This window comes from Rana temporaria, chromosome 7 (genome assembly GCF_905171775.1).
Source record: "Rana temporaria chromosome 7, aRanTem1.1, whole genome shotgun sequence".
NCBI lineage: Eukaryota > Metazoa > Chordata > Amphibia > Anura > Ranidae > Rana > Rana temporaria.
In genome coordinates this window covers 58572900-58599050 of record NC_053495.1, presented here as the reverse complement: position 1 = coordinate 58599050, position 26151 = coordinate 58572900, and the positions used below count along the sequence as shown (strand labels likewise).

At 45.6% G+C, this 26151-nt stretch overlaps 1 protein-coding gene across 1 annotated transcript in view; it reads left to right on the top strand.

The window, feature by feature from the left end:
• The window catches only part of CSF2RB (colony stimulating factor 2 receptor subunit beta), a 99138-nt gene that overhangs the window by 4824 nt on the left and 68163 nt on the right, over positions 1 to 26151 (top strand). Inside the window, exons 2-3 of the mRNA XM_040359439.1 lie at positions 15254 to 15338; positions 22108 to 22237. Coding sequence (XP_040215373.1) covers positions 15266 to 15338; positions 22108 to 22237 — 203 coding nt within the window. The 5' untranslated portion in view covers positions 15254 to 15265. The remainder of the gene's footprint in view (positions 1 to 15253; positions 15339 to 22107; positions 22238 to 26151) is intronic.

The following is a 26151-nucleotide window of genomic DNA, read 5'->3' as shown; positions in this document are numbered from 1 at the left end:
TCTCTGCTCACAGGTGTTGACTGGCAGCAACAGGAGCCAATAGCTCCTGCTTCTCTCAGCCAAGCCTGTCAGTGGGGAGAGGGGAGAATAGCTACTTCAGACGTGCCCATCGCTGGATCGAGATTGGGCTCAGGTAAGTATTAAATGGGGGCCGCAGGGGAGCTACTATTAAAAGGTTGTTTTGTTTTACCTTAATGCAGAGCTTGCATTAAAGTAAAAACATTTTTTACCTTTACAACCACTTTAAAGACAGCGCATCTTTCTTCCGGCGTAACGTATCTCCGATACGTTACGCCGCTGTAACTTTGGGCGCAAGTTCTGTATTCAGAAAGAACTTGCGCCCTTAGTTACGGTGGCGTAATGTATGTGTTGCAGCGTAAGACCGCCTAATTCAAATGGGGATGTTGGGGGCGTTTTTTATTTAAATTTTACTTGACCCCGCGTTTTTGACGTTTTTTTTGAACGGCGCATGCACCATCCGTAAAATATCCCAGTGTGCATTGCTCCAAATTACGCCGCAAGGACGTATTGGATTCGACGTGAACGTAAATGACGTAAAGCCGTATTCGCGAACGACTTACGCAAACGACGTAAACATTTCAAAACTCGGCGTGGGAACGACAACCATACTTACCATTAGCTACGCCTCATATAGCAGGGGTAACTATACGCTGAAAAAAGCCTAACGTAAACGACGTAAAAAAATGCGCCGGCGGGACGTACGTTTCTGAATTGGCGTATCTAGCTCATTTGCATATTCCTCGCGTAACTATACGGAAGCGCCACCTAGCTGCCAGCGTGATTATGCTGCCTAAGATACGACGGTGTAAGACACTTACACCAGTCGGAATCTTAGGGATATCTATGCGTAACTGATTTGCATAGATACGACCGACCGCACTCAGAGATACTACGGCGTATCAGGAGATACGCCGTCGTATCTCGTTTCTGAATCCGGCCCAGTAAATGTATTTTGTTTGCTCGGATTAATAAGAGTAGGTTCGGCTGTCGAAATGAGTATATGATTTTACATTTTGATCATAGATTTCCTTTAACCCCTTCCTGCTGCCACCTCCCAGCCCTTTAAGTGGATCTAAATGCCGGAAGGTGGAGGCGGGCATTCCAACCATGTGACTGGCATGATTGGCAGCATATGCAAGTATGCATCAGGAGCTTTCCGGTTCCCATTTGTGTTTGCCTAAGGCTGCATATATGTAGCTGCTCGGTGTTAAAGACCACACGTGGAGAGGCCATATATATGCACCAGGTTGGCGGTCAAGGGAAGTGGTTAAAGTGTTACTAAACCCAGGATCCTGCATTCACTATATCTGGTCCCCCACAGTACACAGTAAATGGAAATGCAATTATTTTAGTAAATATAAACTGCTAAATACCTTTTCTCATCGATATAGCAATCTTGTGACTTCTATTAGTGTCAGGCCGAGCGTTGGTCAAAGCTTGTAGGAGGAGTTTTCATTCTCCTCTGACTGTCCTTTTAGGCTGCAGGACCCCTGACCCTCTGTCTGGACAATAGTGATTTTCCCTGTGCCGATCACATGCACCCTCCCAAGAAAACAAAAACTCTCTAGTAATACACATAAAACTGAGCATGTGCATGGTGCAAGGCTCTGTTCTATCAGGAGATGAATTAGGGACAGTAAAAGAAGGGGAGGTTTAGAGAAGACAGGATCAAGCAGCCATTTTGGACAATGCAGATGATTAACCCTCTAGGTTCCACAGTAAGTATAACAAGTATGTTTTACTGCATATGCAGACTGATTTTACGGTTGTGGGTTTAGTAACACTTTATGGGACATTGTTAGAAATATGCTAACTTGAAAATTATGTAATGTTTGATCGAAAACGAAACAGGGTTTGTTTAGCTCTATTTTAAGATTACAAAACAACGATAAATGTCTAGTTTTTTATGAGGAGTTTTGATTTCCAAAAATGTTAAGTGGATGTGGACTGCTGGAGCATGCAGTCCACGGATTATGGACAAACACATTTGTAAGGCACTGGCTGCCAGGATTGTGGATGGTGTGTCACCTAAGTTTATCACCTACATCCTTCATTTCTAGATCTACATCTTACCTGATTGACAGACCTCATTTTTTTATTTTCAGGTGTCCATAGGCTTGCATATACAGTATGTGAGCTGACTATTGCCCCGTACACACGATCAGGCTTTAGCCCGCCCAAACTCACATCGGAATTCCGAAGGCATTCCATCGAAGAAAAAGAGAATGTTCTCTATCTAAACTCTGATGGAATTCCTCGGAAAAACAGTCAGATGGGGCATACACACGGTCGAAATTCCGATCATGTGTATGGGGCTTTACTCTCTCTCTTTCACTTTCTGTCACTCTTTTTGCTGTGGGAGCCTGCTGCTGAGTGAAAAGTCTGACTGCTGATAGAACACTAAAAGTTACATGTGCTGCCTGTTTGTATAAGGAAACCCATTAGGGGGCACCCTGTTAGTCAGGAAGTTACATGTATTTAGTTAATGGCATTTTGTTTAGTTTATGCTATGGTCCTGCTGAACAAAACCCTCCTGCATTGAAACTGTGTTTACAAAATAAATGTGCTGGACAAACCTGTCCATGTCTTGTGCATGGTTACCACTGGCAAAACCAGTTGCACCTGTAAATATACAGTATGTAGTGAGGAGACGTGACTGGTCTGGCTGTTTGGTCCCACATTCCCTGATGGTCACACAGCAGCCAGGCACATGGTATTTCACAGTCACTCAAATCAGAGATGTTGGAGAACTGGGATAGGGTGGTGGTAAGCCTAGGGATACTCCAATAAACTTTAACAACTTGCAGTAGAGGACACTTAATCTGAACGATTTTTCCATGGTGAAGGCATCTCATATAAAGTGAAGGTAAGCTGGGACTAAAAGGGGACTCCTCTGCAAAAGTATATTCCTGAATGTGCAAAAGAAAAGCTCTCCCAAAAGAGGCCAAAGAAAGTGTCTAGGTCCAGAAGGCTGGTACTCACTGTTTCCTGAATACGGTGTAGCTGCCAGCAGTATCAGGCAGTTTCTGCACTTGGATTGCCCTGAATCCTTAGAAGAAGTCTTTGCAATCTTCAGGAGACTAGGTCCAGGCAGAAGCTGGGACCCCAAAAATTATTCATTTTTTTTTACAGATGCACTCCCAGGGATGCCACAGCCACCAGGCTGGGTCTTACTCATCGAGCAAGAGACCTCTGCTCTAGGATCTAGCCCATTTATACCCTTCTCAGCCACCTGCTGATCACCCCCCATCCGGAACCAGGGATTGGCTGGAGAGGTATTAATATGCATGCCAGGATCTGTATTGTTCCACCCACTATGTCCTAATACTCCCTGGGATACAGAGGAAAGAAATTGAGCATGCACCAACCAATCCAAAACAGACATAACCAAACAATTAATTCTCTTCCTGGTTACAGATAGGCCAAAAATGAAATTTAGACACTAGTAGGCTACTCAGGTGCTACATGTAAGTCCATGCCTAGCAGAAAGCCGATTTTTGCTCCGTACACACGATCAAAAATTCAGACAGCAAAACTCTGATGTAAGATTTTCATCGGAAATTCCGACCGTGTGTATGCTCCATCGGACTTTTGCTGTTGGAATTTCCGCCAGCAAAAGTTTGAGAGCAGGTCCTCAATTTTTCGGATGGAAAAAATTCCTATTGGAAATTCCGCTCGTCTGTATGCTTTTCTGACGCACCAAAAAACACGCATGCTCTGAAGCAAGTACGAGATGGGAGCACTCGGTCTGGTAAAACTAGCGTTCATAATGGCGATAGCACATTTGTCATGCTGTAACGGACTGAAAAGATCAAGGCTGAAAAGCGCGAATCGTCTCTCACCAAACTTCTACTAACACAAGATTAGCAGAAGCAGCCCAAAGGGTGCCGGACTCAGAATTCCACTTTATAGTGCCGTCGTACGCGTTGTATGTCACCGTGTTCTTGACGGGCGTCACTGTGGCGCTGCATCAAACGAGTGATCCCTTTTATAGGGAGACTCGATCGATAACGTCAGTCCTACAGCCACACCCCCCTACAGTTGTAAACACACACTAGGTGAACCCTAACTCCTACAGCGCCCCCTGTGGTTAACTCCCAAACTGCAACTGTCATTTCACAATAAAGAATGCAATTTAAATGCATTTTTTGCTGTGAAAATGACAATGGTCCAAAGAATGTGTCAAAATTGTCCGAAGTGTCCGCCATTATGTCGCAGTAGTATCGCAGTAGTGTCGCAGTAGTAGTAAAAACATTTTTTTTTATAAAAATGCAATAAAACTATCCCCTATTTTGTAAACGCTATAAATTTTGCGCAAACCAATCGATAAACGCTTATTGCGATTTTTTTTTACCAAAAATAGGTAGAAGAATACGTATCGGCCTAAACTGAGGAATTTTTTTTTTTTTATATATACAGTAGGTGAACCCGATTTTGTGTCAATCTCGCTCTCTTTCTCAGCGAGATTGAGCACCTACGAGCCCCATCGCGGGAGCCAGCGCCGAGCTGGCTTGCCGCGATGGATACAGAGCCGTCATAGAAGCGACGGGAGATCCGACTTGGATTCCCGCCAATTCTACACGTGTGCGGCGTTTGTTATGAATCCTGAAGGGGAAGTCCCCGCCGGATTTTAAATAAAAATCCGGCATGGGTCCCCCCTCAGGAGCATACCGGGCCCTTAGGTCTGTTATGGGTTGTAAGGAGAGCCCCCCTACGCCGGAAAAAACGGCGTAGGGGGTCCCCCTACAATCCATACCAGACCCGTATCCAAAGCACGCTACCCGGCCAGCCAGGAAGGGAGTGGGGACGAGCGAGCGCCCCCCCCCCTCCTGAGCCGTACCAGGCTGCATGCCCTCAACATGGGGGGGTTGGGTGCTCTGGGGCAGGGGGGCGCACTGCGGCCCCCCCCACCTCAGAGCACCCTGTCCCCATGTTGATGAGGACAGGGCCCCTTCCCGACAACCCTGGCCGTTGGTTGTCGGGGTATGCGGGCGGGAGGCTTATCGGAATCTGGGAGCCCCCTTTAATAAGGGGGCCCCCAGATACCGGCCCCCCACCCTAAGTGAATGAGTATGGGGTACATCGTACCCCTACCCATTCACCTGCAAGAAAAGTGGTAAAAACACAAATAAACCACACAGTGTATTAAAATATTTTATTTTTCTGCTCCGGAGGCCGCCCCCTGTCTTCTTTATTAGCTCTTTTACCAGGGGGGGCTTCTTCTTTGACGTCTTCGGGTGGGTGGGGGCCGCCGTCTGGTTCTCTTCCACCGCCGGGGGGGGGTGGCTTTTAAAAAAGCCCCCACCCCCCCGGCGGGTTTCCTCCGGCGTCTTCGGCGGGGCTCTTCTTCTTCCGCTATCCCGACGGGTCTTCTCAACTCTCCGGGGTTCTCCTTCTGTCTTCGCCGCTCTCCGTTGTTGACTCGGCGCACCCCGGTTCTTCGTCTCGCTGTCCGGTGTCTTCTTCCGTGATGTACGTCTTCTCCTTCCGTGCTGTGATGAGTTCTTCTTCCGTGCTGTGACGTCATGTTCTTCACTTCTCTCCTTCTCCCGATGTTGCCACGCCGGTCCTCCTCGCTGAAATGACGGATGCGCGCCTTGCATCGGACCTATATAGGCCTCACAGTCCCATCATGCTCTGTACCTACCCATGTGATACCTACCACGTGGTAGGTATCACATGGGTAGGTACAGAGCATGATGGGACTGTGAGGCCTATATAGGTCCGATGCAAGGCGCGCATCCGTCATTTCAGCGAGGAGGACCGGCGTGGCAACATCGGGAGAAGGAGAGAAGTGAAGAACATGACGTCACAGCACGGAAGAAGAACTCATCACAGCACGGAAGAAGACACCGGACAGCGAGACGAAGAACCGGGGTGCGCCGAGTCAACAACGGAGAGCGGCGAAGACAGAAGGAGAACCCCGGAGAGTTGAGAAGACCCGTCGGGATAGCGGAAGAAGAAGAGCCCCGCCGAAGACGCCGGAGGAAACCCGCCGGGGGGTGGGGGCTTTTTTAAAAGCCACCCCCCACCGGCGGTGGAAGAGAACCAGACGGCGGCCCCCACCCACCCGAAGACGTCAAAGAAGAAGCCCCCCCTGGTAAAAGAGCTAATAAAGAAGACAGGGGGCGGCCTCCGGAGCAGAAAAATAAAATATTTTAATACACTGTGTGGTTTATTTGTGTTTTTACCACTTTTCTTGCAGGTGAATGGGTAGGGGTACGATGTACCCCATACTCATTCACTTAGGGTGGGGGGCCGGTATCTGGGGGCCCCCTTATTAAAGGGGGCTCCCAGATTCCGATAAGCCTCCCGCCCGCATACCCCGACAACCAACGGCCAGGGTTGTCGGGAAGGGGCCCTGTCCTCATCAACATGGGGACAGGGTGCTCTGAGGTGGGGGGGGCCGCAGTGCGCCCCCCTGCCCCAGAGCACCCAACCCCCCCATGTTGAGGGCATGCAGCCTGGTACGGCTCAGGAGGGGGGGGGCGCTCGCTCGTCCCCACTCCCTTCCTGGCTGGCCGGGTAGCGTGCTTTGGATACGGGTCTGGTATGGATTGTAGGGGGACCCCCTACGCCGTTTTTTTCGGCGTAGGGGGGCTCTCCTTACAACCCATAACAGACCTAAGGGCCCGGTATGCTCCTGAGGGGGGGACCCATGCCGGATTTTTATTTAAAATCCGGCGGGGACTTCCCCCTCAGGATTCATAACAAACGCCGCACACGTGTAGAATTGGCGGGAATCCAAGTCGGATCTCCCGTCGCTTCTATGACGCGCTTGCTGGGATGTGCTGTCACTATTCCAGTGAGTGTGAGATGTCGGCGAGATCTCGGCACCCTGTCGCCGAGTATCAGCGCGACGCTGTCGTGCTAAAAGCACAATATCACAAACACCTACTGTATATGTTTTTGGGGGATATTTATTATAGCAAAAAGTAAAAAATATTGCATTTTTTTCAAAATTGTCGCTCTATTTTTGTTTAGAGCGCAAAAAATAAAAAAAGGACGCCAATTTTGTTTGGGAGCCACGTCGCACGACCGCGCAATTGTCTGTTAAAGTGACACAGTGCCGAATTGTAAAAACCCCTTGGGTCATGTAGCAGCATATTGGTCCGGTCCTTAAGTGGTTAAGTATTGCTTCCTTGTGCGCATTTGTGGGTGAGGCAGAGTGTCTTGAATGTGATCCGATCCTTTACGGCTAGCCAGTGGAGGGACCTCAAGACCGGGGTGATAGATTCCCACGTTTTTTTTACCTGTTACCAGTCTGGCTGCCGTGTTCTGGATGACTTGTAGACGTGAAATCTGGTATTTGGGTAGTCCTAAGTAGAGGGAGTTTGCGTAGTCGAGTCGGGAATTGATGATTGTGCCAACCACTACTGCTTTATCCTCTTCCGGGATGAAGGGAATGAGTCTACGTAGCATGCGGAGAAAGTAGTGAGAACCGCTGACTACTGCTCCTATTTGTGCGTCCATAGTCATGTCTGAGTCAAAGATGACTCCGAGGCTTTTGACTTTGTTGGTTGGGTTGATGGTTTGTCCCAGAATGGTGGGTGGTGTCCATGTGGTCCTAGAATTCGATTTCCGATTTGCGTGAAGGATAAGGAGTTCTGTTTTCGATCCATTGAGTTTGAGTGAGCTTTCAGTCATCCAATTATCGATCAGTGTGAGGCATTTTCCTAGTTCCTGATATTGGTGTTTTTTTTGGTGATTCGAAAGTAAAGTTGCGTGTCGTCAGCATAAGAGTGGTAGCTCAGGTCCTGTTTGCTGATGATTTGAAGGAGTGGGCGGATGTAAATGTTGAAGAGTACGGGGGAAAGGGCGATCCTTGCGGGACTCCGCATGTAATGGACCGTGTTCCTGACATGAATCCTCCTAATTTCACGGTCTGTGTTCGATCTTCTAGGAAAGATGCGAACCACGGTAGGGCCGAGTCTGAGACTCCGGCTACTTCTTTGAGTAGAGCAGGGTGTTGTGGTCTACCGTGTCAAAAGCTGCACTGAGGTACAGCAGCACTAGGAGACAGGATTCTCCGTCATCTGCTGCTTCAAGGGCGTCATCCCATATCTTAAAGGAGAGCTGTTTCTGTCCCGTGGCCTGGGCGAAAACCTGATTGAAACGGATCTAGGAGTTTGTGGGCGTCCAGATGGGGCTGTAGTTGTTGTACTACTGCTTTCTCCATGATCTTGGAGATGGTGTTCAGGCTTGTTACCGGTCTGCGATGGTTTGGATCTTTAGAGTCGAGGTTGGGTTTGAATGTTGAGACATGGGGGAGAGAGAGAGGCACCAAGCGGCTGCTGGTGCAGTAATGATTCCTATTGAATAAATGTAAACAAACAATAGGTATTGCACTCACAAAAGTCCCAAAATGTAAGCATGTCACAGCAGAGAAGTCGCCAGGGTCAGGGATGTAATGGATTTTACCTTTAGATTGCTGCAGCGGCCAGAGCCAATGTCACGATCTGTGGACCCACCACTGGGAGTCTTCAGGAAAGTGCCAGGTGAGCTATCAGGGATGAAGGATCAATCAGAAATGCATTTTTTTCGAAGGCAAGCCATGCCTTCTTCCTCGGGAAGAAGGCGTGGCTTTCCTGCTAAACACGTCTGTTATTGGCTCCAGCGGCTGTAGTGGCCTACGAGAAACATCCAAACCAACCCTGACCCTGGAGACTTCCCTGCTGTAACATGCTAATTTTCTGGGACTTTTGTGAGTGCAATAACTGCTGTTTATTTCAATTTATTCAATAAAAATCATTACTGCACCAGTTCATTGATAGGGATGCTGGTTGACGAGGAGATAGCGGGGTGCTGACTGTCAGGGGTCTTGGGTTCTTGATATGCCCAAATACAAAAGCTGTCTATTTGTAAGTCTGCAGGGAGGCTTCTCTTACTGTGCCACCTGATATGTTGCAGGCTCCTGGATTGAATGGTCTGCAGAAAGCCCCCAGTGTGATACTCTTTTTGTGGAGCGGTTATCTTCATTGAGACTTCAGGGGTCTTTTGTACCCCTGATATCTCACCTGCAATCTATTGGCGCTAATGGAGCACAGATCACACTCCATCAACTTCATCCCCTTCTGGGAAAAGTGACAGCAGGGCCTGGAAGTGGGGTTCTTACATGCCACTTCTGGGTTCTTAGAAGTTTGTAGTAGGGGATCTCTTTTCCCTCTGTCCGGTGGCACATGCCATGCAGTTACTGGGTTTGTGGTGGGTAGCGGCGGCACGCAATGGAGAAATACCAACCATTGCAGGGATGTGTGGGACCATTGAAGCAGCTGTACAGGCCCTCGAGTGCTTCCATCTGACAGCCAATAGTCAGCTTGTCAGATTTAAACACATTAGCAACCACTGTGGCAGTCAGAAGTGTTTGTAAAACAACTCTCCTGCTGCCAACTTGTGGTCGGTGAAGGGTTAAATGTAGACCAGCACCATCCACAACTAGACATGGGCAGAATGAAAAAATGTGTTTTGTTGTGATTCCTTAACTACTTGCCGACCAGCCGCCGTCATTCTACGGCGGCAGGCCGGCTCTCCTGGGCAAGAGCCCGTAGCTCTACATCGGCTCTTTGAGCGGCCACTAGGGGCCGCTCGCCCCGGACTCCCGTGCGTGTGCCCGGCGGGATCGATCGCCGCCGGGCACCCGCGATTGCTCGTTACAGAGTGGGGACCGGGAGCTGTGTGTGTAAACACACAGCTCCCGGTCCTGTCAGGGGGGGAAATGCTGATCTTCTGTTCATACAATGTATGAACAGAGGATCAGTGTTTCCCCTAGTGAGGCCACCCCCCCCCCCACAGTAAGAACACACCCAGGGAACATACTTAACCCCTTCCCCGCCCCCTAGTGTTAACCCCTTCACTGCCAGTGGCATTTTTATAGTAATCCAATGCATTTTTATAGCACTGATCGCTATAAAAATGCCAATGGTCCCAAAAATGTGTCAAAAGTGTCCTAAGTGTCCGCCATATTGTCGCAGTACCGAAAAAAAACGCTGATCGCCTCCATTACTAGTAAAAAAAAATTATTAATAAAAATGCCATAAAAATACCCCCTATTTTGTAAACGCTATAACTTTTGCGCAAACCAATCAATAAACGCTTATTGCGATTTTTTTTTTTTACGAAAAATATGTAGAAGAATACGTATCGTCCTAAACTGAGGAAAAAAAAACGTTTTTTTATATATTTTTTTATATATTTATATATTTATATTTATATATTTTTGGGGGATATTTATTACAGCAAAAAGTAAAAAATATTCATTTTTTTCAAACTTTTCGCTCTATTTTTGTTTAAAATAAAAACCGCAGAGGTGATCAAATACCACCAAAAGAAAGCTCTATTTGTGGGAAAAAAGGACGCCAATTTTGTTTGGGAGCCACGTCGCACGACCGCGCAATTGTCAGTTAAAGCGGCGCAGTTCCGAATCGCAAAAAGTGCTCTGGTTTTTGGCCAGCAATATGGTCCGGGGGTTAAGTGGTTAATTAACTAATTTAATTTAATTTTCCAAATTCAATCGAATTTAACTAAATTCAACAAAATTCAGAAAATTCAAGTCAGCATTCAAATTCTATTTATTTTTTTCGATTCAAATGCTGCTTTGAATTTTTTTTCACATCTAAGAATTGCAATATATTTGTTTCCAAATTTGAATTGAATTTGAATCTGAATAAAAAATTGTTTACATTCGTTACTATTGTAATTCAGAATTCGGATAAACGAATAACAAAAAATTTGTCTGAATTTTGATTCCAAACAAAACAAATCGCACATGTCTATCCACAACAGCCTTACCCAGTTGGAAGCACATTCAGAATGGTCTCTGCAGCAGGCAAGCCTGTTTTGCAATGGGATATGATCTTCTAATTTTTATCCCTATCAGCTCACATCACCTCCCCACCCCTTGGCATCTGCTGTGACTCCCACAGTCACTGTAATAGTTGGTCTGGCAGCTCACACCACCAACCCCTCACCCCCATCCGACCTCCACTCAAGGAACTGCATTTGGAGTTACAGTTGACAGTTCCCTGTGCAGGCACCACCCTTTACCATGCCTAATAATTCCATTTACCACCACTGCACCAGCACCAACCCCCTCCTTCCCGTCACCACTGTGCCTGCATTCAACTTCCCACCACCACTCCTGAAAACTCCCCATCACTGTAACTTTATGTCACCCTCCCCTGCGCTCTTACTACGGCTTCTGACTTCCCCCCCCCCCCCCCCCCCCCATTACTACCTATACATCAACCCCCAATCTCACAACTGCTCCTGACCCGACCCTCCCCATGCTCTTGCCACCTATCCTCCACTTCAATCACCACAGCACTATTACCTGCATCTGCACTATCTGCACCCTTCCTCAGCACTCGTTGCCACTGTACCAATGTAAACTTCTCTGTTCTCCACCACTGCAGGAATGTACCCTTACTTGTTCAGCCCCTTTAGTAAAAAGGCTCACTCTTCCTATGTTGGTATATATGTAGGGGTCCTGTCTTAAAGCGAAAGATTGCTTCTTAAACTCAAAACAGAAATTAAATATTTTGCAGCCTAACAATTCTTAAATGTGGCGACTGCATTGGTTTTCTTTTCACATGGTGATTTGACCAATAACAGACTTTCTTTCTTAAAGCCTTGTATACACAACTGTTTTTCCCGACAGGAAAACTGCCAGGAGAGCATTTGGCCGGGTTTTCCGGCAGTGTGTATGCTCAGTAGCAGTTTTCCCGTCAGGAAAACAGCCGGGAAACCTGACGGGAAAATAGAGAACATGGTTTCCTGACGAGAAAACCGGTCGTCTGTATGCTTACCTGTCCGAAGGTAAACCCGCGCATGCTCGATAAGCCTTCGACGCATGCGCGGGAGCATACAAGGCATAGTGTAGGGTGTAGCAAGATGGCGGCGACAGCATTGAATGTAACGAGCGCCGGCTCATCGTAGTCGATGACGTCACCGCGTTCTTTCCATTCAAAAGAACAGCAGTTCTTTTGAATGGCCATCTGTATACACAGCTTGGCAAGCCAAGCTTGCCAAGAATCCCTTCAGGAAAACCAACGTTTTTTTTTCCTCACGGATTCCCGGCCGTGTGTACAGGGCTTTAGGCTGGAGTGTTACTGAATCTTGATTGTTATTGTTTCTGTGCTTGTTGGGTCTCCTTGGGTTCTGGCTATTGTTTGCTTCTGCCTGTTGTCTGTGAGTGTTATATAATAGATAAAGTAAGAAGAAACAAGGTCACAGAAGGAGATTTACTGTCAATGATGGCGGTTGAGGAAGGGAATAAATATAATGGGCACCTTCCACGAGGGTGTTCACGCCTAGGCTGTAGCCATGAGAGGATGCCAGTGTGAGAAGAGATTGTCTTGAGTTCTACTTGCTTGTTCTTAAAGGGCCAACTAGTTACTTTACTAGAAGAGAAGTCTGGAGCTGTAATATGGTCTGTTTTGGGGAATCCTGTGGCCTAGCCCTCTCTCTTGTTGTCTATTGAGCTATATAAACCTTTTCAAAATTTATGTAGTGCTACCCCGTGAGGTCTGCTTAAAATATGCCATAACCCATTGATTGCCCTGATCTTGAAAGTCTCCTGACACCTCTGACACCCTGGGTTCAGAAATTTCAGTCAAAAATATGGATGCAGACACAGAATAGTTCAAAGTAAAACAGATACGTTTTTGCAGTACCGGTAAATATGATCAACAGAAATGGAGAATCAGATAAAAGAAATGTGGTTAGTATTGTGGCTTTAAAAGAATAAAAGAATAATTACAGCGCTAAAAAAATATCAAATCTAAATAAATTACAATAAAGTGAGCTGCAACAAATTTGTAATATACACACAATGATACAAAATGAAAAAAAAGGTAAGTTGCGCTAATAACGTGAAAGATTGAAAAAATTTGTATTCAATATTGGTGGGATCAAAAAATAAAAAAATGAAAATATATAATGGTATATAAAAGTCCATAATAAGTCCTCAAAGTGACAAGGAAATCAATTTGTGAAATGATAGACAATGCTGTGAAGCTAGGCAAGACCACCACCGATGAATTTGATAAGGATGTATGCTTACCAGAAGGCAAGCTATAGAAAGCTTGCGGCTGCACCCCAGCCAGGGCCTTTAACATGGAACTGTTGCCAACATCAGAGATGAGAGTCCTCACAGTGGATGAAGGAGTATAGAATTCCAAGAAAAAAGGAATATCACATAGTGATGTACCGCATATGCTGAGAGATACCATATAATGACACACTAGGAGGAGAGCACCACCACCAATAGGGACCACCGCAAAACGTATGCGCTTACCAGACCAATATAATTATATGGCATGCGGCTGAACCCCAGCCAGGGCCTTTACGGAACTGTCTCCAACCTCAGCAGATCAAGACTCCCCCAGATTCCACGACAACAATCACCACCTTAGTACATAGAACAGGTCCAGGGGGATTTAAAGAAGCTTCTGCAGCCATCAGCAGTCATATATAAACCGTTGCACAGACAATTCCATCATTAGTCCAGAAATATATTGAAAGCTCCTCTGCCGTAGCAGCGTGCAACGGTTTATATATGACTGCTGATGGCTGCAGAAGCTTCTTTAAATCCCCCTGGACCTGTTCTATGTACTAAGGTGGTGATTGTTGTCGTGGAATCTGGGGGAGTCTTGATCTGCTGAGGTTGGAGACAGTTCCGTAAAGGCCCTGGCTGGGGTTCAGCCGCATGCCATATAATTATATTGGTCTGGTAAGCGCATACGTTTTGCGGTGGTCCCTATTGGTGGTGGTGCTCTCCTCCTAGTGTGTCATTATATGGTATCTCTCAGCATATGCGGTACATCACTATGTGATATTCCTTTTTTCTTGGAATTCTATACTCCTTCATCCACTGTGAGGACTCTCATCTCTGATGTTGGCAACAGTTCCATGTTAAAGGCCCTGGCTGGGGTGCAGCCGCAAGCTTTCTATAGCTTGCCTTCTGGTAAGCATACATCCTTATCAAATTCATCGGTGGTGGTCTTGCCTAGCTTCACAGCATTGTCTATCATTTCACAAATTGATTTCCTTGTCACTTTGAGGACTTATTATGGACTTTTATATACCATTATATATTTTCATTTTTTGATTTTTTTGATCCCACCAATATTGAATATTATTTTTTTCAATCTTTCACGTTATTAGCGCAATTTACCTTTTTTTTTTCATTTAGTATTATGGCTATGGCTGCAGGTCAGAAAAGAGAAGGAGAATGACCAATTGTGAGGTCAGACTATTCCCTTGTTAACCTCCTGACCTCCTCAGAAGCACAATTCCTTAATACAACCTGGCAAGTTATACCCAAATTAAACAACCTTAGTCTCTGGGTGTAAGAGAGTTCCTAGGTGATATGGGGGCCAAGTAAATGCCCAAACATTCCTGTACCTTGGGGGGTGGGGCAAGGAAGTATTTTTGCTAAAGCAAGTGTTTTGAATCTTCAACTAGATTAAATGATGGGGCCAAAATTTGTGGGGAGATATTTTGGTTGTAACATGACTAAATGTAGAACATTTCAAAGGGTATGTTACTTTTTTAAGGCACTATATGAGGCATTACTTACATGGACCTATAGGAGAAGACTAAAGTCTCGCTATAAAAAATGCAAGCAGGCAGGCTTTTATTGCAGAAGAGACATGCACCGTTTCACCTGCAATATAATACCATTACCCTGTAAACCGAGCTTTGCTTGCGCAGCTCAACTTACAGTGCCGGGACAGTCTCTGAGTGTCAGGATGAGGAACTCCTGTGCATGTCAATCCCCTGCCGGCCAAAGAAGAAGCCCATAGACAGGCACTCAGAAGATGCTGCCGCCAGAGCAGGACCATTGGACAGGTAAGTATGGTCACTTTACTTCCACTTTAAAGCTGAATATAAAAGGTACTGCACCGGAAATCTCTGGATTGAAGGTGAATATTGAAGCCTGGTTATTTTATCTTTTAATAGGCTATGCATTTTCATCTTATTTGTGGATGAAGTTCTACTTAAAATTATACATAAGGTGAAAAAAAATGGCTGTAGCTTAACCCTTAACAAACTGCTACAAAAACCTGCCGCTACTACCAGTTCATTTCATAAAATGCCACAGTTCAGGTGGCAGGTTTTGCAATGCTTATTTTCTTTTAATGATCAGCCCAATTTTATATTATACTTTTAATGTGTGTTTCTGGAGTTTACATGGCATTTATAACATTGTTCCTTGATTGATATATTTCAGGAAGTGAAGAAAATGAGGACATCATACAGTCTCTATAGATTTTGTATTCAAATCTTCACCCTGCAGTACATACAGAGAATACACGGTGTGTATATGTTCCCAAATACTTGTTTTTAGTGATGTTTAAAGTAAGAAAATTGACAGTTATCTAATGATTGATTTCTCTTAATATTTGCACAATCTATCTGATCCGCTGAATAGCACAGAAATCCGGAATCCAGCCAATCTTGATTTTTGAACTCTTTGATTTCTTTTTTTAAACAGGTCTGCATGCATGCATAGAGTATGGAATAAGTTAAATCTGAAGTTTTCACTTTGCCATAATTTTGATTTTAAATGGTTCCTAAGGGTTTGACCTGTTCTACCAAAAAAATTCAATATTTTTAATTAAAAGCCTAACAATAATCGTAATGCTAAACCTAAAAATGAATAATCCTAACAATTTGTTTATAAACATAGGGGCAGATCCACAGAGATCTGCCCCCGCGCAGCGTATCAGAGATACGCTACGCCGCTGTACCTTACCTGGCTTTAAATCGAATCCTTAAAGATTTTGCGCCGTAAGTTACGGCGGCGTAGTCTATCTCTGGCGGCAGAATTCAAATCGGCGTTTAAGGGGCGTGTTTAATTTAAATGACACGCGTCCCCGCGCCGAATGAACTGCGCATGCGCCGTCCTTAAATTTCCCGCCGTGCATTGCGCTAAATGACGTCGCTAGGATTTTTTTTAACATAGACGTGAATTACGTCCATCCCGATTCACGGACGACTTACACAAAAAAAAAAAAAATTCAAATTAAACGCGGGAACGGCGGCCATACTTAACATGGCAAGTCTAACTATACGCCGCAAAACACCAGCTTTAACTATACGCCGGAAAAAGCCGACTAGAGACGACGTAAAAGAATGCGACGGCCGCGCGTACGTTCGTGGATCGTCAGAAATAGCTAATTTGCATACCCGACGCGGAAAATGATGCAAACTCCACCCAGCGGACGCCGAAGTATTGCATCTAAGATCCGAAGGCGTACGAAGCCGTACGCCTGTCGGATCTAACCCAGATGCTGTCGTATCTTGGTTTGAGGATTCAAACTAAAGATACGACGCAGGAAATTTTAAAGTACGCCGGCGTACTCTCTCTGTGGATCTGCCCCATAGTGTTATGGGTTATGGCGCAAATTATAATAATAATTTAATATTTACTGGCGGAATAATGAAGGTCCAGTAGGCCTCAGAATTGATGTGAACGATTGTATATGGAAGTCTTTCAGTTATTGAAGAGAAAACAAACTTGGCTCATGTTTGCCAAGTTCCCAATACATTAGCCATCTTCTGATTTTTACAACTCCTGTTCTCAAGCAGAGAGTTCAGAAACAATGGTAACTTTCGTCACAGAACAAAGAAATGTTGTCCCAGCTTTGGTGAATTAACAAGAAGATGTTTACTATCTTTGTTGGTTAGTTATCCTGCCATCGGAAATGTTTTCACAGATAGCTAACTAAGCATTTATCACATGGAAACAAGCCTCATCTAAGAAAAACCATTGTGTTCAAGTAAGGAACTGTTTAAACAAGCTGTGTCACTTTTAAAATATCCTTGAATGCTGCCTAAGTCCATCCGTACACATAGCAAAAGAAATTTGAAATGATACAAGTCAGAAATATCTTAAAATACACATGATATTAAAGAATATATGTTGACATGAAATAAATGAAAAATAATGTTTAGATTATCAATGACATCTTAGGACTGAGGGAAATATATGACCATCACATCCGTTAATTTAGAACTTTGTTAGAAAAAAGAGATATATGAGGAATATGAGTTTAAATAGAAGTGTTTTAAAGAAGCTAACCAACATTATGAAAGATATCAAATTGTGATTATAAAAATGTACATTAACCTGTAACACATATTCATCAAACACATATCAAAATGATTCAGGTAGCCATGTTAATAATTATTTTGCATTGATTGAGAGATATAAACCTATGCATGGTTGGGAAATATACGGTTATAAAGGAATATAGAAGCATGTTATGTAGGAATCAAAAATATACTAATTGTAGCATATAAAATATAAAGTTACCAATATATATATATATATATATATATATATATATATATATATATATATATATATATATAGTCTCCCCAATAATATGGATTTTAACGTATAGATAATCTCACAATAAAGGTGAGACACCTGGTGGTTGAAAGTCATATGACTTCTCAGAGTCTAGGGAACAGTTAACCATTAAGCTGTCAGCCAATAGAAACCAGACACGTCTTGACAGGAACTCCCATATGGGCCATGAACCTATGAATTAAAGACACAGATCAGCTGGGCAGGACTTGGTATAATTTTTATAGTCTTATTGTCCTAAAATATATATAATGAGGGAAGAAAATTAAAAAAAAAAAGACCCCAAAGGGATGAATGACAAGGAGATCACCCCATGAGAGGAGGAAGGAAGCAATGACTGAAGTATGACTGGAGGGATGACTCAGGACTGACTCCGATGGGGAGGGGCACACTAGCACAATGCATGAGGACATATTCTTATCCCCTGAAGACCCATAGAAAGACTGCAGCCATTTAGCTCTGGTCACTTGCCAGTAGGAAATAGTCATTTTGGAATCGGTAATTATGCAATTTTTTTATTTCATCTTGAATCTATTGTTGTTCCATGAAAATATTGAAGTATTGAATATCTTGTAGTTATGGTTTGTTCTCATAATCAATAACTGGTATATTTTTCCTTAAAGAGTACAATTTTTCATTATCTTTTTACTTTTACATAGTTCCAATTTTACTGACAAAACAAACGTCCAATATATTTCACATTGTTAACCACTTACTTACCTGCAGCATAGTAATGGTTGGGCGTGTGAAATAGATGCTTTTGTTTCATTGTCATTAACATAAAGTTATTGTAACCATAATGAGAACCTACCATTGCACAAATTTCAGGTGTACCGTATGCCCATTTTGGGGGTATTTTATTGATTTTCAAGTCGTTCATGTAACGCAATTGGTATTTTAATTAATGTAAATATTCATATTTTGTCTACCAATAAATTAGCTATTTTGTATGATCATACGTCTCCGTGAATAAGTTTCATATTATAGACTATGTCATATAGATTGACTTGTATTTAAAAATATCTTCGTTATAAAAGAATTCAAAATAAATTACTGTGCGGGTAAAAATGACCTTAAAAAAGCACAACAATAGTAAACCAAGTCATAAAGCTTTGATTACTTAGCGCTCGTTCTGGTAAAACTACTGTTCATAATGGAGTAAGCACATTCATCACGCTGTAACAGACAGAAAAGCACAAATCATCTTTTACTAACACGGAATCAGCTAAAGCAGCCCAAAGTCTAATTTAACTTCCCCTTTATAGTGCCGTCGTACGTGTTGTACGTCAACGCGCTTTGCTAGATCATTTTTTAAAAACGATGGTGTGTAGGCAACGTCGTTTTAATGATGAAGTTGGGAAAACTTCGTTTTTTGGACATGCTGAAAAACAACGTTTTTTTTTCATGCTGAAAAATGATCGTGTGTACGCGGCATTAGTCTATATGGTTCAATATTGAGTTGGCCCACCCTTTGCAGCTATAACAGCTTCAACTCTTCTGGGGAGGATGTCTATGGGAATGTTTGACTATTCTTCCAGAAGCGCATTTGTGAGGTCAGGAACTGATGTTGGATGAGGAGGCCTGGCTCGCAGTCTCCGCTCCAATTCTCAAGGGTGTTCAATAGGGTTGAGATCAGGACTTTTCAGGGGTTGGGTTTGGCCCCTTAGTTCCAGTGAAGGGAACTTAGCATAGCAAGACATTTTGGACAATTTCATGCTCCCAACTTTGTGGGAACAGTTTGGGGATTAGCCCCTTCCTGTTCCAACATGACTGTGCACCTGTGCACAAACACCAGTGCATGACCACACAAATGCGCTTCTGGAAGAATGGTCAAACATTCCCATAGACGACGTCCTAAACCTTGTGGACAGCCTTCCCAGAAGAGTTGAAGCTGTTATAGCTGTAAAGGGAGGGCCAACTCAATATTGAACCCTAAAGACTGGGATGCCATTAAAGTTCATGTGCGTGTAAAGGCAGGCATCCCAATACTTTTGACAATACAGTGCCTCTAAAATATCACTTTTCACAAAACCGACCCTTTGTAGCGCCCTTTTAAGTTTTCATTTTTAAAATTGTAATTTTATTCTTGCTATTTCATTAGACTGGAGTTGTTGTTTTTTAAATTTAATGTCGAAAGGAGGAAGGAAATACAAATGCTTTATATATTCTAGTCTTCCCTTTAAAAAAAAATATTCAATGTACCTTTGCAGTAGTGGCTACTGATTATTCATGGGAGCCTCCAATAAGAGTGCAATGAGAAATGTTATTGAAATTTTTAGTGCCAATACAGCCATCCAAGGGTTTCTGTGCTTCTCTATCAGACAACATTTTAACAGTTACTTATTACTGTCAGTTGTGAATGATAGATGACGACGTGTATCCCTCATGGAAATTAAAGAGCTGACAGACATTCTCAGGATATTAAAATAATTGTATGCTGTATTGCAATGAATGCAGTTATATGATAGTGATCAGATGTGAGAAGACATCCATGTGTACTAGATTAGCTGATGATTGTATCTGTATTTATTATAGTACATCCAAGGCTGGTTTACAAAGTGAGGCAGTCATATTGCAGCTGACTTTTTCAAAGAATAGAAATACAGAAAGGAGCGTGAGACCAAAATCATAAAAATAAAAAAAGAGTCCAAGATAATTTTACCCCCCGTAGGAGCCGCTTGAGTTTGTTTGGTCCAGTACTCCCCAAGAGTAGTCCCAGGTAGGGTGACCACATTTCCAAACTACAATTCCCAAAAATCAGCATGTGCTGTAAAGAATCACAGCACAGCGATTGGACACAAGAGGCAGGCTTTATGATTTCTCCAATCACAAGCAGGGGGCGGGGATTGTGCTCCTCCAGGCATTCCCGACCAGGGCAAGTACTGTCAGCGAGTAAAGCAGCGATGTGGCAGCCTTTTTTTGGGGGCATCAGATTGGCCCGGGGGGTAGCTGTGTCCGATTCATTCCGGAACACTGTATTGTCCTGGAATGAAGGTGCCCGGGACAGACCTGAAAAATGCGGAACTGTCCTGGGCAATCTGGGACACGTGGTCACCTTAGTCCCAGACCCTCTGGCACACCGAGCCATAAAGTTAGTGGAACACCATAATCAATGACACACAGACACAGTTAAAACTGGATTCAACCTTCACTGTTTACTTGCTCAGGAGGAGAACGTAAGTGAGTGTCATACAGCCAAATCCTGGGAGAAAGCAACCCACATACCCATTTGAATGAACTCTAGGCAAATTATTAGGTACAAGTACAATGAATAACAATTGTATAATGGGTAAAAGAGCAACAACAAGGAGTTTTGGCAAAGAGATTTCTTCTTACTAGAATCTTTAACTGAAATAGCTACCACTAAAGGGGAAGGAGGAGGGCCGACCTACAATAACTCTAATCTTAATAAGAGATGGAATAACAAGGTACCAACAATGTGTCCCCTTTAAGAGCAACAAGGAGTCAGTGTTCAGAATACAAGTCATTGCAATTATCTTCACCGGCTGTTGAAGCTCAGAAAAGACAAATATCATCAACGTGTAACAAAGGGAGTCAGTAATCAGCATAAAGAAATTTAAAGGGGTAAGTGACAGGACCTCTTGGCATTCTGTAACTATGCGACCTGTATGCAGTGTACAAAAGTGGATAGTGCGTCTTTAAAGTGGGCAAGTGCCCTCTAACCAGTTCCGGCGACCCAGGCAGAAAGGAGGAAGTCTTGACAGATGGTTCTTCAAGTGGCCCCCCTGACCATCTTGTGACCGAAATTCCTCTTGTACCCAGATGCCTCGAGATGCACCGGAGGTCTCCCTCTGGTGGGACGCCCATCTCCCGCCATCTCTGGATGGATCCCAGTGGGTAGCAGCAGCTCCTCCAGTTATGTCCATCTCCCTCTTTGCCTCATGCTGATCTCCATGTCCCTCAAGAAACAAGATGGAGTCCTCAGCTCTTTTCCTGCAGAGCATGCTCTGTAGTTCCTTGTCTCATACAAGGCTATGGGGCAGTTTGGTTATAGGACTTCATGTCCCAAGATGCCTTGCAGGAGCCCTGTGTTGATTGGTTCTTCTCCTCCTGCCAATGCAGATGCGGAGGAAGGGAGCAGAGTGGGTGGCTGTGTGTGAACAAATACCTCTCGTTCTTTACTGCAGTCAGTGTCTGTAAGGAGAGGGAGGAATCCCCCGCAGGAGCTGACAAGCACTTTCTTCCTAAGGAGAGCCTCTGTACGCGGTGGAGGCCAGCTTGACAAGGTCACGGGAGATGCAGGACACTCGCTACATATAAAAATAGGATACATGTTTTGGGAGCAACACCACTTCTCCTTCATCAGGGCTCAACACAGGATAAAACTTGGTTGGACTCAGGTGAATGTGCCACTTGCCACCCATTGCCTGCCACCAGATGCAGTGCTGATGTCACTCCCTCTGCATGAGCCACGTGCGTAGAAAGAAAAAAAGTGGCGTCACTATCTGGAGAGAGAAGATCACACCAGTCCCTGCTGCTTGCCACTGGGTGCCAGAGAAGGAGGAAGTGCCGAGGTGGGTGGTGCCAGCAGTGCGGCACTAGGCGCAGGCCTCGCTCCCGGTCTCACTGTCTGAGAGCAAATTGTCACTGGTTGCAAGATGCCGGGCAGAGCTGGCCCTAGCAACCAGTTTCCGGAAATGTAATTATTAGTTAGTATGGGGTTATTCATGCTAACTTTATTTTTTCAGGCTTGGAACCTCTAGACTCCCTGAGATGTGTTAATAACTTCAAGGAAAACTGGACATGTCACTGGACAGAAATGGAGAAAGTGCAAGAAATGCTTCCTTTGATACTCTACCACTGGAATAATCTGGACAGGTATTTCTGCGTATTAACATACAGTCAAATTCTTCCATCCTGGAAGCATGATCATAGTGATAGACAGACTGCAGTGTGAAAAATTTTTTTGCTTCATTTGGTTTATGCTGATCTCTATCCTATGTGAATGTTACTGTGCAGGGAATTACGGAAGGCTAAAATGGAGACCTATTAAAGTACTTCCATTAGCTTCAATTAAATCAGTTTTTTTTTCTGAATATATAACTGGCTAAAATATGTTTTTAATCACTTCCCGCCCAAGGCCGTCATATGACGTCCTGGACTTTGAGCTGAGATATCTGATTGTCCCCGGCAGTCTCTGTGACCTTTGGAGTCCTGGGCTCAATGTTATGATGTCACATTCAGCCAGGCAGATGTAAACACAGCTGTGTACTTGGCTGGAAAGGACAAGGGGAATAAAAAAAAAGCGATAAAAGTGATAAAACATTTTTTAAGGGAAAGTGCAAAAATAAATAAATAAAAAAAATGTAAAGCGCCCCTGTCCCCGCATGAAAAAAAATGGGCTAACTTTAGTGTTTTTTTGTTTTTGTTTCACAAGTAGTGTTTTTTTTTATTAAAAAAAAAAACACGTTTGAAAATTGCTGCAAATACCGTGTAACATAAAAATTTGCAAAGACCACCATTTTATTCCCTAGGGTCTCTACTAAAGAAAAAACATACATAGGCCCAGATTCACATACCTCGGCGCATAGTTATGCTGGCGTAGTGTATCGAATATACGCTACGCCGATGTAGCGCAGAGCGGCGGGCACAGTATTCACAAAGCACTTGCTCCCAACGTTGCGCCGGCGTAACATAAATTCCTAGGCGTAAGCCTGCCTAATTCAAAGTAGGTGGAAGTGGGCGAGATCGATTTAAATGAACCGTGACCCCATGCAAATGATGGACCGAACGACCGACGCATGCGCTGTCCCATGGACGCTTCCCAATGCGCATGCTCAGAATCACGTCGGAATGAACGCCTAAGATATGTCGAATCATGTACACCCAGCCCTATTCACGTACTACGTAAACGACGTAAACGTATACTACGGCTGTGTTCCCTGGTGCATTGATGCTGCTGACTTACACCTGCTTTATGAGGCATAACTTTACGCCGGACGTACGACTTACGTCAACCGTGTATCTTACTGCGACGGGCGCAAGTACGTTCGTGAATCGGCGTATCTCAGTCATTTGCATATTCGAAGCGTAAATCAATGGGAGCGCCCCTTGTGGCCAGCGTAAATATGCGCCCACGATACGATAGTGTAGGAAACTTACGTCGGTCTGATGAAGCCCGATTTCAGGCATATCTTGCTTTCAAAGTCAGGCGCATAGATACGACGGCGCATCTGTTCACTTACGCGGCATATCTCGAGATACGTCGGCGCAAGTGCTACAGTGTCTGCCGCCGAGAATGTGTTTTTAGCACGACAGCATCGCGCTAATTCTCGGCGACAGGGTGCCGACATCTCGCACTCGCTGAAATAGTAAAAGCACATTCCAGCGAGCACGTCATAGAAGCGACGGGGATCCGACTTGGATTCCCGCCAATTCTACACGTGTGCGGCGTTTGTTATGAATCCTGAGGAGGAACTCCCCGCCAGATTTTAAATAAAAATCCGGCATGGGTTCCCCCCTCAGAAGCATACCAGGCCCTTAGGTCTGGTATGGGTTGTACGGAGACCCCCTTACGCCGAAAAACCGGCGTAGGGGTCCCCCTACAATCCATACCCGTATCCAAAGCACGCTACCCGGCCGGCCAGGAAAGGAGTGGGGACGAGCGAGCGCCCCCCCCCCCCTCCTGAGCCGTACCAGGCTGCATGCCCTCAACATGGAAGGGTTGGGTGCTCTGGGGCAGGGGGGCGCACTGCGGGGCCCCCCCACCCCAGAGCACCCTGTCCCCATGTTGATGAGGACAGGGCCCCTTCCCGACAACCCTGGCCGTTGGTTGTCAGGGTATGCGGGCGGGAGGCTTATCGGAATCTGGGAGCCCCCTTTAATAAGGGGGCCCCAAGATACCGGCCCCCAACCCTAAGTGAATGGATATGGGGTACATCGTACCCCTACCCATTCACCTGGAGGCAAAATGTTAAAAGGTAATAAACACGACAAAAGGGTTTTTAAAATAATTTATTAGTCTGCTCTGGAGGCACCCACTGTCTTCTTTAGCTCTTTTTACCAGTGGGGGCTTCTTCTATGACGTCTTCGGGTGGGGGTCGCTCTTCTTCGCCGCCGTCTGGTTCTCTTCCACCGCCGGGGGGGTCGCTTTTATAAAAGCGCCCACCCCCCGGCGGGTTTCCTCCGACGTCTTCGGCGGGGGGTGGTGTGCTTCTCAGGGGGGCTTCTTCTTCCGCTATCTGGGGGGGTCTTCTCCGCTATCCGGGGGGTCTTCTTCTATGTTCGCCGCTCTCTGCTGTTGACTTGGCGCACCCCGGTTCTTCCTCCCGCTGTCCGGTGCCTTCTCCTTCAGGGCTGACCGCCGCTATACTAGTGGCGGCCAGTCCGCTCTTCTGTGACGTCATCTTCTTCACTTCTCTTCTTCTGCCTTCTCCCGATGTTGACACGTCGCCTCCTCTCGCTGCAATGACGGGTGTGCGGCTTGCATCTGACTTATATAGGCCTCACAGTCCCATCATGATCCGGTACCTACCCACGTGGGTAGGTATCACATGGGTAGGTACCAGAGCATGATGGGACTGTGAGGCCTATATAAGTCAGATGCAAACCGCGCACCTGTCATTGCAGCGAGAAGAGGCGTCGTGTCAACATCGGGAGAAGGCAGAAGAAGAGAAGAGAAGAAGAAGACGACGTCACAGCACAGAAGAAGAAGAAGACGTCACAGCACAGAAGAAGAAGACGTTCAGCGCTGAAAGAGAAGGCACCGGACAGCGGGAGGAAGAACCGGGGTGCGCCGAGTCAACAGCGGAGAGCGGCGAACATAGAAGAAGACCCCCCGGATAGCAGAGAAGACCCCCCCGGATAGCGGAAGAAGAAGCACCCCCTGAGAAGCACACCACCCCCCGCCAAAGACGTTGGAGGAAACCCGCCGGGGGGTGGGCGCTTTTATAAAAGAGACCCCCCCCGGCGGTGGAAGAGAACCAGACGGCGGCGAAGAAGAGCGGCCCCCACCCGAAGACGTCAAAGAAGAAGCCCCCCCTGGTAAAAAGAGCTAAAGAAGACAGGGGGTGCCTCCGGAGCAGACTAATAAATTATTTTAAAAACCCTTTTGTCGTGTTTATTAACTTTTAACATTTTGCCTCCAGGTGAATGGGTAGGGGTACGATGTACCCCATATCCATTCACTTAGGGTGGGGGGCCGGTATCTGGGGGCCCCCTTATTAAAGGGGGCTCCCAGATTCCGATAAGCCTCCCGCCCGCATACCCCAACAACCAATGGCCAGGGTTGTTGGGAAGGGGCCCTGTCCTCATCAACATGGGGACAGGGTGCTCTGGGGTGGGGGGGCCCCGCAGTGCGCCCCCCTGCCCCAGAGCACCCAACCCCCCCATGTTGAGGGCATGCAGCCTGGTACGGCTCAGGAGGGGGGGGGCGCTCGCTCGTCCCCACTCCTTTCCTGGCCGGCCGGGTAGCGTGCTTTGGATACGGGTATGGTATGGATTGTAGGGGGTCTCCGTACAACCCATACCAGACCTAAGGGCCTGGTATGCTCCTGAGGGGGGAACCCATGCCGGATTTTTATTTAAAATCCGGCGGGGAGTTCCTCCTCAGGATTCATAACAAACGCCGCACACGTGTAGAATTGGCGGGAATCCAAGTCGGATCCCCGTCGCTTCTATGATGGCTTTGTCTCTATCGCGGCAAGCCAGCTCGGTGCTGGCTCCCGCGATGGGGCTCGTAGGTGGTCAATCTCGCCGAGAAAGGGAGCGAGATTGACACAATATCGCAGTCA